The 12500-nt window shown below is 47.6% G+C and overlaps 2 protein-coding genes across 5 annotated transcripts in view; one reads left to right on the forward strand and one right to left on the reverse strand.

Annotated features, from left to right (window-relative positions):
* pip5k1bb (phosphatidylinositol-4-phosphate 5-kinase, type I, beta b) overlaps positions 1–5697 on the forward strand; it is a 25997-nt gene extending 20300 nt beyond the window's left edge. Inside the window, exons 11-14 of the mRNA XM_084457575.1 lie at positions 641–793; positions 2928–3054; positions 4974–5097; positions 5580–5697. Coding sequence (XP_084313701.1) covers positions 641–793; positions 2928–3054; positions 4974–5097; positions 5580–5582 — 407 coding nt within the window. The 3' untranslated portion in view covers positions 5583–5697. The remainder of the gene's footprint in view (positions 1–640; positions 794–2927; positions 3055–4973; positions 5098–5579) is intronic.
* A 2274-nt stretch (positions 5698–7971) lies between these two features.
* Positions 7972–12500, reverse strand: part of LOC311324688 (ceramide transfer protein-like) — a 23264-nt gene continuing 18735 nt past the window's right edge. For 2 of the 4 annotated variants that reach the window (XM_084457231.1, XM_084457230.1), the window contains exons 14-18: positions 11215–11285; positions 10933–11061; positions 10422–10551; positions 9979–10116; positions 7972–9478 (exon numbers count right to left, since the gene is read on the reverse strand). In XM_084457231.1, coding sequence (XP_084313357.1) covers positions 9989–10116; positions 10422–10551; positions 10933–11061; positions 11215–11285 — 458 coding nt within the window. In that variant the 3' untranslated portion in view covers positions 7972–9478; positions 9979–9988. The remainder of the gene's footprint in view (positions 9479–9978; positions 10117–10421; positions 10552–10932; positions 11062–11214; positions 11286–12500) is intronic. The other 2 variants (XM_084457233.1, XM_084457232.1) reach the window with 1 other exon arrangement.

Below are 12500 nucleotides of genomic sequence, written 5' to 3' on the forward strand. Positions count from 1 at the left end.
TTTGCTATGTGACACACCCACACACACACACAGAATCAGAAGTAGGTCAGGTTTCAGGCCCTGAAGGTCCCTGTAGAGTCAGGAAGTCCTACTGACACGCGGCTGCACTCATCACTCCGGGTGAGGGGCGACGCTCACCGAGGTCGGGTGGGCGGAGCTCCTATCTGACCCGGGCATTTCCCAGGGCTCAAACCCTCTGCGGAGCTTTGGTGTTTGGGAATTCTTTGTGTCGAAATCCAATGAAACGGAAGAGTTACATAACTATGGGAACCCCCACGATAATCAAGATGGCCTCTGTGATGATTTGGGGATTTAGCGCCATTATTACCATGCCAATGCCTCTGAAGAGAGAGAGAGAGAGGGAGGGAGGGAGAGAGAGAGAGAGAGAGAGAGAGAGGGGGGGGGGAGTTAATTTCATGCTCTGCCTGGGAGGCAGGGTAGGGAAGCTGGGGGACAGTTGTGTAAGGATCATTATGCGTTAACAGTGAACTGATGATTTTGCAGCTAATTCGGGACACGGGCTCTGGGTTTTATTGTGCACGATATTGATGCAATCAGGGTAATCTGTTCCCCCCTTCATCTCCTCCCTCTCTCTCTCTCCCTTCCCTCTCTCCCTCTCTCTCTCTCTCTCTCTCTGCAGCAATCCGGTTCTCACCCTCTAAGAGGGCCCGTGCGTCCATCCCTGCTCTCAAGTCGTCCTCTCAGGAGATCCTGTCTCAGATGGAGGACAGGAGTGAGGACAAGAGGGACAGGATGGTAGGAGCGCGCAGCCTGGCCAGTCTGGATGGACAAGGTACACCGTACTACACTATAGCACACTACACTACACTACACTACACTACACTACATTACACCACACTACACTACACTACACTACACTACACTACACTACACTACACTACACTACACCACACTACACTGCAGAACTCTACACTACAGGACTCTACACTACACTACACTACAGCACTTTACACTACACTACAGCACACTACACTACAGCACTCTACACTACACTACACTACACCACAGCACACTACATGAGAGGACACTACACTACACTACACTACACTACAGCACACTACACTACAGCACTCTACACTACACCACAGCACACCACAGCACACTACACTACACTACACTACATTTCACTACATAACACTACATTGCACTGCACACTACAATACAGCTAGACTCACAAGTCAGTCTCTAAATGCTTGTCTTAACTAGAGAGTGAGGACTTTCTCCCAGCTGTGGTCACTAAAACTGGGTGGAAACAATTAGAGAGTAAAAAAAACATCCCTGCATTGCAGAATGAGAGGCCTCAGGCGCAGGTTTTTTGGCAGCCGTTATGCCGGCAGGCGGAGATCTCTGATTGGCTGGTATCACGAGTCCACACTACAGCACACTACACTACACAACACAACACACCACAACACTACACTACACACTACAGCACACTACACTACACTACACTACACACTACAGCACACTACACTACAGCACACTACACTACACAACACTACACTACACTACACTACACACTACACTACACACTACAGCACCCTACACTACAGCACACTACACTACACACTACAGCACACTACACTACACTACACACTACACTACACTACACACTACACTACACACTACAGCACACTACACTACACTACACACTACAGCACACTACACTACACACTACAGCACACTACACAACACTACACTACACACTACAGCACACTACACTACACTACACTACACACTACACAACACTACACTACACACTACAGCACACTACAGCACACTCAAACAGCTCCACTGCAGCGGAGAGAATCCTAGGAAAACACCATCGTACACCCCCATACCATCAAGAAAACATGGAACTCTAAATATTGTAAATCCAAAAAGCGCTTCATACTGTAAAAACAGATTTTGTAAGAGCAACATATTACTGAAAAAGGCCAAGTTGTGCTATTACAAACCGTGGACACACATTCATTTCCTGTTTCGAGATTGCCCAAAACAGCCCCCATTCTGCTCCTCCCCTCCCCCAACCCTCCCCCTAAATCACAGCCCTGTGGCGTGTGTGGATCGATAGGCCTCTTTAGGGCCACTCTGGCTCCATAAACAGGTGCTTGTGCCGGGTCGTAAAACGCTGTCCTCCCCGCCCCTCCTCTGGGGAGCTGCTGTCCCCGTCTGATATGTGGCCCCGCCGGAAAGAAAACAGCCCGTCCTGTTATTAACTGCCCGGTCCACTCTCCCAGCTCACTATCGCTGTGGGCGTGTCCGTGAGCGATTGCGTTTGAATTGTCCGTCTGCGCTTTTTCTCCATCCCTCCCGTTTTTCCCGTCGGAGGTAAATAAAGCTCATATCTGTCTATCTCTGTGGGACAGTGGCCGGGTTTTTGTCTGTGTCTCAATCTGAGTGTGACAGCAGCAATAGTAAGGGGTTATGTTGTAACAGCGCCGGTGGACACAGTGCTGTTGACCAATGTCACACGGGAAATGGGCTGGACGAGGATGTGTTAATAAGACAGTGTGTGAGGAGGCTGCGCAGAGAAAACAGACCTCTTTGAGGCCGCTTATCTTTCAACGCACCATAAAGCAATTAACACATAACTACCTTTTCAGTGAATTCATCTTTTACTTCATTTTAACTGTTTCCCCTCTCATCCGCAGTGAAATTGTTGGTAAAAACAGATTTTGAGCAGTAGGAAGTGAAATTAGATCAATGTGACTCAGTAATATTTTATTCATGCGTTATGGTGTCACTGGTGCAACTGAGGCACTCGGTATAAATCATTAGTGAGCTTAACAGGTGTGTGTTTGTTTGTGTGTGTGTGTGTGTGTGTTTGTGTGTGTGTGTGTGTGTGTGTGTGTGTGTGTGTGTGTGTGTGTGTGCGTGTGTGTGTCTGGGTCTCCCCACGCCAGCAGTGTTCGGCTCCTACCTGCCTCCCGACCTGGTTCCCGCCACCCCGTCTTTCTACGAGGGCTCGTCGGTGGGCACCATCTCCTCCTCCGCCATCTTTGTCAGCCTGGAGGGCCAGACCGAGGACAGGTAGGCCGCCTCCCCTTCTCCGCCCGTACCTTAACTCCGCCCTGTCCTTCATCAGGTCTGTCTTCCATCTCCGACTCACAGCTCTCCCATCTGTCCCGGTCGTCCCCCTGTCCCCCCCCCCCACCCCCCACCCCCGTGGACAGGGACCCCCTCTCCCACGCCCTCCCATGTCTGTTCAGTTCAGGTTAGGTTCCACACCTCCCTTGTATTGTTTCATGTAAATCACTTTGAATTGCCTTGTTGCTGACAGGTGCTACACAAATAAACGTGCCTTGCCTTGCCCTCGTCTTTCTAGGGACAGGCTTGTTATCCGTCCCCACCCGTTCTATGCCACGCATCAGCGCCCGTGACAGCGTCTCTGGCTGTCACCTCCGTGGCTCATAGTCCTCGGAGAGCGATTCAGAGATGTTATTGACGATGGCTCATGATGGCTATCGATCGTACGACGGCTTAACCCATGAACGCCGTGTGACTGCGGGGGTGTCGGCCCTGAGGAGGGGGGGGGGGGGCGGGCGGTAAAGAGGTCAGGGTCGGATCGGAGGACCTCGAGGGCGAAGAGCATGTGACTCGGCCTCGCTCTCACACCTGGCCGCTCCCACGCCTCTGTCACCTGCTCTGTCACACGACCCCCCCACTGCCTGGTCTTACACCTGCTGCCTGGTCCACCATAGCCCTGCCTGTGTGTGTGTGTGTGTGTGTGTGTGTCCTGTAGTGTCAGGTTAGTCTGGTCTCTGAGGCTCTATTGTACGACCTGCCTGGTCTTGTGTGTTCTCAGGCACCTGTCTGTTTCCCTGGGTTGTTCTTTCAACTGCTGTCATCCATATTTCACTAGAGGCGTTAAAAGGCTCTCATTAGGGCCATTGTGTTGAAGAATGAGAGTGTCACAAAAGAGGACATTTGGTGCATGGGTGACTTTTTCCATGTAGCTCTACAAACCCTGTCAGTCAGTCAGTAATGGACATGTGTTTTGTGGTAGACTTGAGACTGAAGTGTGTGCGTGTGTGTGTGTGTGTGCGTGCGAGCGTGTGTGTGCGTGCGAGCGTGTGTGTTTGCGTTAGCGCGCGCGTGTGTGTGAGCGTGTGAGTTTCACTTTTATGAGAGGTTGGAGATCACTGCCATAAAATGGTAAACACATTCCTGACTTTAAGCAAAGTCAGGAGTCAGCTGACTTGTGTATCAAGGAAATGGCCCCTGTGAACGTCTCAGAAGTGCCCCCTGCTGTTCCATCAACATATAACAGCCAAACAGTCACTTGGACAATCTTGTTTTCAAGTACATTTTTCTCCTGAGCTGATTATACACAGCTCTAGCTGATTATACAGAGCTCTGGGACATACAGTAGGAGACTTCCACAATAACAAAAGGTCTCCCAGAGTTTCCTGTCCGAGATTCGTTCATTTCCTCTGTTCTTAGTCAAGACTTTCCCAGAGGAGCCCCCGGTAGACAAACTATCAGACTGGCTGTTTTTCTACCGGGCCACACCTGACTCTCTTATCCTGGCTTCACTGATGTGTCAGCAGCAGCAGTTTGACTGTGCAGTAACAACAATAACAACAACTACAACAACAACAACAACAACACATGTGTTTCAATCTCTCTTGTACTTATTGGGTTGGGCTGTACCTTTCAAAATTTCCATTCACATTTACGCTTATCTTAAACTTTAATCCCACTGAATAAACAGAACTCCATGCATTGCAATTTGATAGAAATAAGCAAAGTTTAAATAACTGGTAACTGGTAGGCCCTCTGCTGGGGAAGCTCTGACAATGTTGCGTTGGTGTTGAACCGACCGTTATCCAGTCAGTCCAGTCAGTCCAGTCAGAGGGTGACCTTAGGCTTTTAACTCTCTCCTGTCCTGTTGTCTAACGATGCCTGTCCACTCCCCCCCCCCCCCCCCCCCCCCCCCCCCGTCTCAGAGACGACATGGCATCCAGCTCTACGTTCACCCTGGAGGACAGCGCCATCTGTCTGACGTCCGAGCAGAGCACCGTGGACATGGACATGGACCGGGACGACGGCTCCGTGCTGGACGTCTACTTGGTGAGAGATGACCTCGCCGTGCTCTGCGTCCGCTAGCCCCCCGTGTGTGTGGCAGCCCCGTGTGGGAGTGTGGGAATCCCGGGGGTCCGACCCGTTCTGTCTACGCCCCTTTATCTTGACTGATGTTAAAGGTAGTCTGCGAAATGGGAGGTCATTCCCGAAATTTGCGGGGCGACACTCTCCGGAGATGATGAAATAACAGCTATTCGAGTGACCCCTAACCGTAACCCTAAGTCTAACTGTATAGGGGCTAAAAAGAGCGTATCATCTATCTTTCTTACTAGTACTGCATCCCTTGGTGGGTGACCGGCTTGTTTTCCGGTATGACACCACATGCCGGAATCTACCTCTAAAAGAAAGTCTAAAGTCTAAGGCCTGCATCTCGCCGGCCATCTGAAATACGTCTCTTTTGGTTGAGTTTGACCATCGGCCTGTATTCTAGATGTCAGCTGACGCGGATCCGTCTCTCTCTTGTGTTGCAGTGAAAGGAGCAGTTTTCACATCTCCGTTCCCTCCCGTCTTACTCCTGTCAATCACCTGACAATCGCTACACTCCATTGGATAGGCTGAGGACCCGCCCACCGGCGCTGCCAGATCCACTCTACCACCTGTTGCCAAACACCATGGATTGGGCTGCTTACTTGACCAACTAGAAACACAGACCAGTAGAATCACAGTGACGGACATCCATTGGAATCATGACATACCATTCTACTGTAATGTGATCGTCAGACCTAATTGAGTGCAGCTTCTTAGAGCATGTCAGCCCAGTGCCACGTTTTTTTTTTTGTAGAATATTTCTTTTTTTTTCATGGCCTATTATAGTAATATATACATTAGAAAAGGTATATATAATACAGAAAGGAGATATTTACATTTCTTTGAACGTTTTTGTTTTCCTGCCGACCAGAATAGACTCTTAAAAGTGTTGTTGCTTTGGAATCCTGGTTGGGAAAGGAATGTTTACAGTGACTGCAGTGGCTTCTCGGCTCCCGCTTAAACTCAGTGGTGTCACTGAAACCCACCACCCTGAAGAGGAGGACGTGGACGTGGACGAGACAGGACTCTTATCAAACTGTAAACGGGGGGAAAACCTGTTCAGACTTAAGTCACTAAGGCCAAAACACCGACAGACCGACCTGGCATGTGCTTAAGCTGGTTATTCTTTGCAGTCGAAGGGGACTCTGGAGGGGGACAGCAGGACAGGAGATGAGAGGACAGAGAGCCGGCGTGGGGAACTGGACCTCACGCTCTCTGAGGGAAGCACAGACCAGAAGGATGATACTCTCGCGCTCTCGATAAATGGCACTTTGGATGTTAGTAATGATTACTGTATGTAAGAAATATTTTTCTCTAAGGACGTTTTAGGTTACAGGTGAGTCACTCAAACCTGAGCGCTGTTTTGGGTAAGTGAATATGCACATTTTTACATGCACACCTCTCTGTATGTCATTGCTAGCACACATAGATGCACAGACAATGGACTTTAGTAGATTTTATGATGCAAAGCAACTTGTTTGTGTGGGGAGGGGGGTGTCGTGACTGAAGATGCCTTTTCTCAGGATTTCCTTTGATACTGAATGAGTGTGTCCTCTTCATCGCAAAAGTTAAGCAGCAGTAGGCCTACAATATACACTAAGACCCTGTCTGATGACATCACCTTGAAGACCATATTAAACTTGTTCCATGATCACACACCTGTGTCAGTTTTGAGACCATAATTTATTAAATGAATCTCAATAAATATACGGTTTGCTGAAGATGAAAATATTTTAATCACTGAATGTAAAGACAATGTGTATTTATATATAGAAGAGTCATTTAAATAAAGATATAAACTGCTGAAATTAATCTGCTACCGCCTAAGTCTCGTGTGTAACCTGTGTACTTGTGTGTGTGATAGACAGACTCATGACTGATAATGAAGGGAATGAAGGGGATGATGACTGACTGAGACTACCTGTTTCTTTACTGACCAGCTTTGCCATGCAGCAACATAACAGGGATGTCCACAGGTAGGGTGAGCTCAAAATGTGAAGGTTCATTCCAGACTTGGGGTTTACATCAAAAGAGAAGGAGGCCTTAGGAGGTGCGGGTCCTTTGATGTGTGTAGCAGACTGCTGCAGATGTTCTACCAGTCTGGAATCTGCATTGGTCTGAAAGTTGAGTTTATTGTCAGTGATTGTTCCCAGGTATTTAAGGTGAGTGCCCTGTTCCACTTCTTGCCCCTTCATGATAGCAGGCTTGAGGACAGGCTCTATGCTGTCTGCTCCTATCACACCTCCCAGACACAGCTCCTTGGTACTGTATTACTAATGTTGGCTCGTATAGACACGTTATAGCTTGTATGTAAATACTGTATGGGTATGAACATTGAGGAAATAGAAGTTTAGCTGGGATGTAAATATGGTAAAAACATTGATGAAATAGAAGTGTAGGTATGTAAATATGCGTATTCAGATTTCAATATGAAACAAGAATTTCTAAATTTCAAATTCAGTGAAAAAAGAGAAAACCTTGTGTCAAGTTGTACCTTTTGTAAACCTGTGTGGATGTAGCTGTATCGCTCTATATTGAATAAGTATAGCATTTGTGCAGATTTAATTGTACATTTTCATGAAGATAAAATAAGTGAGATCGTAATAGTTGGAATTCCTGATGATTTATTATTTAGTAAATGCAAGTGTCAACAAAGTGAGTGTATGACACTGACAGCTAACAGTGCAGCACAGATTGTGCGATCAATGGCGGCAATCAATGGCGGGGGCTTGGCTGAGCAGCTGGGCATATTGGTTCCATAGCAGAATCAATGGAGTGTCCCCTCTTGGCGTCCCCTCTTGGCATTCCATACACTTTGACTATTGAAGGCCACGTCTAGTCCATTACTGTAGTGTAAGGATTTTTATTTACAGAGCATTGTCGAATTGCATTACATTTAGTGCAAATGATAACACTTTAGACGCACAACTTAGAAATATACAAAGCATGTAGATTCCTCAAAGACATATCCGAATTAAAAAGGATAAATGCTTTCTACAGCTTATGTTTTAAGGAGCTGCTCCTCAGATCGTCTTGGAAACAGTAATCAACCCCTCCATGACCCCTGACCTCTGATGCTGAGAAGCTGATTGGAGGGATTCAAAGCTCCGCCATACAAACGTGTTGGTTGCAAAATTGACTTTAATTGAAGGAAAACAACACAAACCTTGTGTAAATAAACATTCTTGAGGTAAGAAATCATGTGTGAAATGCTGATGCCCACGCCGTCGGCAGCGCATGGCTCGTATGGCGGCGATCTCGGGGGCGCTGCCGTCAGGGCATCAGCTGGGAGGGTCTAACACCTCCGGGGGAAGGGGGGCAGGTGCAGTATGTGACGGCAAGTGAAATGTCATCTTTTGTAAGATGAGAAAGAATATGCCATTCCAATGACTGGCCTTGACCACACATCCTTATGAAGATATCAGTCACAAAGCCACATGACTCGGACGTAACGAGGGGGGGGGGGGTAGGGGGGGGCAGGGCAATATTGACAGCAGCCACCCTTACTCCATATAGTGTTCATGAGCCACATTCAACTAATTAGTTTAGATATGCTGTGTTAGCCATAAACCCAGCCCATCGCTGTCAAAATAACTCCCCGGCTGGGAAATAGATGCAGAAAGTATTCGATTCCCGTTCCAGTTTCCTAGGCCCCGTAAATGTATAGGATTCAAGCCCTTAACAGTCGATTCACATTTCATACACTGGTAAACTCATTATTTGCGTACAATACATCACATCTATAGAGCTCTTTTACAGCAACAACAATGATCTAGAAATATAGAGATTTCAGCCGAACGAAATGAGTGTTGAAAAGCTTTGGTCTCCGCCCCTCCATCAGACCAGCTAACAGGTCTTCACCAGAAAGACGGGAGAAGAGATACTCAGCCTCATCACGCCACGCTCTCTCTTTTTGTAGCAAAATTAGCAGCATGACAAGAAGCTGTGATATCAGTGATCCATTAAAGCAGAACATATCGAAGTCAATAGCAATGTAATCATAAGAAATATACAATTTACAAAAAAAAGCAAAAAAAAAAATGGTTCCGTCGACTCAAAAATTGCTATAGAAATTCTTGAATGTACATACAAAAACATATCCACGGACAGCTGATGATGACGTTCGGCCACTGCTATGGCCGGGATGGCAACTACTAGTGGATTAAAGCCTTGGACCAGTCTCTAGCTATACATCAATGATATCCGGAACATTCTGGACGGTGGAACTCTAGGTAATGCAGTTTTAGTAGACATTCTAATTGACGACTGTATAGTTGATGGAGTCCTTGAGAGCCCCTTCGATGATGGGAAATGTATCCCCCCAGGATAATCCTCCCAACACCTGAGAGGACCAGAGAGAGAAAGACATGATCAAAGCCACTCCAACGTTAGATGAAGCATTGATTCCCTTGCTGTTGTAGCAGTGCGGTAAGAGGTTGGCGTGGTTCACATTTTTAGCGAGAAGTGAGGTTATGGAGGAGAATTGGGTTGCCAATTACACATGAAGAGACAGAAGGATGGTTGTGGGATGCTGGTTACACATGAAGAGACAGAAGGATGGTTGTGGGATGCTGGTTACACATGAAGAGACAGAAGGATGGTTGTGGGATGCTGGTTACACATGAAGAGACAGAAGGATGGTTGTGGGATGCTGGTTACACATGAAGAGACAGAAGGATGGTTGTGGGATGCTGGTTACACATGAAGAGACAGAAGGATGGTTGTGGGATGCTGGTTACACATGAAGAGACAGAAGGATGGTTGTGGGATGCTGGTTACACGTGAAGAGACGGTTGTCCTAACAGGCTATGGAGAGGGGTGGGGGCAGGGCTGGGCATTGACCTGTGCTGGGTTAGAAGAGGATGGGCTTGCCGGCGGTCTTCTCCTGGACGTAGGAGGTGAAGCGCTTGAGGAACTTGGGGTACTCCCTCTTGGCCACTGCCCTGAGGACGGAGGCAGGAGCCCAACCTCCGGGGTTCACTAGAGACAGCCAGAGAACACATCACATCACACTTCTGGATCACACCAGCACTCACCACTGTCAAACTGTCCCCTCACTGTCCCATAGACACAGCTGCTTGGGTGAGTGTGTAAAATAGCACGGAAACACTGGCTTTAAGTTAGACTGTAGATCAGTTGCTAACATTACTCCATGCCTATCCACTTCAACTCTACGGCCGTTTCATATAAAATAGAAGCAAAAAACAAGTAGGTGTAGAACTCGAACGTGGGTTCCTATGTGAAACTCCTCATGTCCTAACATGTCCATGCAAACCGATACTCACCATTGGCTACGTAGGTGATCTTACACAAGACATTGTCTCTGCTGATCTCTTTGTCGCCCTCTGGTGGGCTGACCAGGGTCTGGCAAATCATGGCCACGTTGATTTTGGCACGGACACACCTGTTGGTGGGCTGGGTGGAGAAGGATGGAGGGAATCAAAGGAAATGCAGCAAGCGGCCTAGTCTCGTAACACCAAACAACCGGAGATCTCCGCCTTCAGAATGTCTGGGGATTTCTACCTTGAAACAGTCGCCGGTAACAAGACTCCGCCTACTGCTTGGGATTGGTCCAAACATGAACAAAGCTACACTCTAAAGAATTTGGATTGGTTCTGCAATGCAGGTTGTTTTTTTTTAAACTCAAATGGTTTCCACCCACTTTAAGCGACAAAATCAGAATGAAAGTCCTCAGTCTCTAGTTGAGCGAAGTGTTTAGAAACTGAGTTATGAGTCTACAAGCAGGCCTGATCCAAACCATATGACCTAACAACTACCCTACGCACACAAACTTACAGGGGCGCTGTCATGGTCCACGGAGAAGTTGCAGACCAGCCACGTGTCAGGGTCATTCTCATTGGTCGCCAGGATCTTCCTCATAGCCGATAGGTAGAGGACGTCTCTCTGGGAAGCGGGCCATACTCTCTGAAACACAACCACAGGCTGTCAGTCTGAGTGCAGGCAGGAGAGTGGATGTGTGTGTGTGTGTGTGTGTGTGTGTGTGTACGTCCTCCCTGTAGGTCCTACAGTATATTTCTGGCCCACTGGAGCGTCAAGCCTTGTGTGAGGTCTGCTCACCTTGTGTGTCTGGTAGACGATGACTGCGTTATCTGAGAGGTTCTCCACCACGTTGAAGTTCTCAATGGTGGCTGAGGGGAGGGAAGAGCAAGAGAGGAGGACAGCTTAGCAACAAACGCTACACTCCAAAACACTGAAGGGTAGAGAACAGGGATGTGCTGAGAGCCCAGTATTTGTTGAAACAGCAAACATATTTGGATATAAAAACAGAAGTGGTTGTTGCTTAAACAGGAATTAAAATTAGGGGAAATGTCATTTCAATAGGCTAATATTAACTGCCATTGCAACTGCTGTGCTTATAACAGATCAGGCTAGTGATTAATATAATTATTGATATGAAATATAATTCCTCATCATCATCATACTGCACTTTTTATCTTGTATTTTAGCAGAGTATGAACTGTTTGAGCCCCACCACCAGCCCTTAACTGGGGGAGCCTCAACAATCAATTGGGCACAGCGTGGAACAGCTGAGGCTGCTTTACATGAGCTTAGCTGAGGGCAGCGATTCTTCTTCTCTGCTGCAAGTGACAAAACTACTGCGTTAGCTAGGTAGGGCCAGAGACAGACTGTATTGTGTTAGCTAGGTAGGGCCAGGGACAGACTGTATTGTAAGCTAGGTAGGGCCAGAGACAGACTGTATTGTGTTAGCTAGGTAGGGCCAGAGACAGACTGTATTGTTAGCTAGGTAGGGCCAGGGACAGACTGTATTGTTAGCTAGGTAGGGCCAGGGACAGACTGTATTGTTAGCTAGGTAGGGCCAGGGACAGACTGTATTGTGTTAGCTAGGTAGGGCCAGGGACAGACTGTATTGTTAGCTAGGTAGGAACACGGACAGACTGTATTGTTAGCTAGGTAGGGCCAGGGACAGACTGTATTGTGTAAGCTAGGTAAGGCCAGGGACAGACTGTATTGTTAGCTAGGTAGGGCCAGAGACAGACTGTATTGTTAGCTAGGTAGGGCCAGAGACAGACTGTATTGTTAGCTAGGTAGGGCCAGAGACAGACTGTATTGTGTTAGCTAGGTAGGGCCAGGGACAGACTGTATTGTTAGCTAGGTAGGGCCAGAGACAGACTGTATTGTGTTAGCTAGGTAGGGCCAGGGACAGACTGTATTGTTAGCTAGGTAGGGCCAGAGACAGACTGTATTGTTAGCTAGGTAGGGCCAGAGACAGACTGTATTGTGTTAGCTAGGTAGGGCCAGGGACAGACTGTATTGTTAGCTAGGTAGGGACAGACTGTATTGTTAGCTAGGTAGGGCCAGAGACAGACTGTATTGTGTTAGCT

The sequence above is a fragment of the Borostomias antarcticus genome (genome assembly GCF_949987555.1).
Source record: "Borostomias antarcticus genome assembly, chromosome: 23".
NCBI lineage: Eukaryota > Metazoa > Chordata > Actinopteri > Stomiiformes > Stomiidae > Borostomias > Borostomias antarcticus.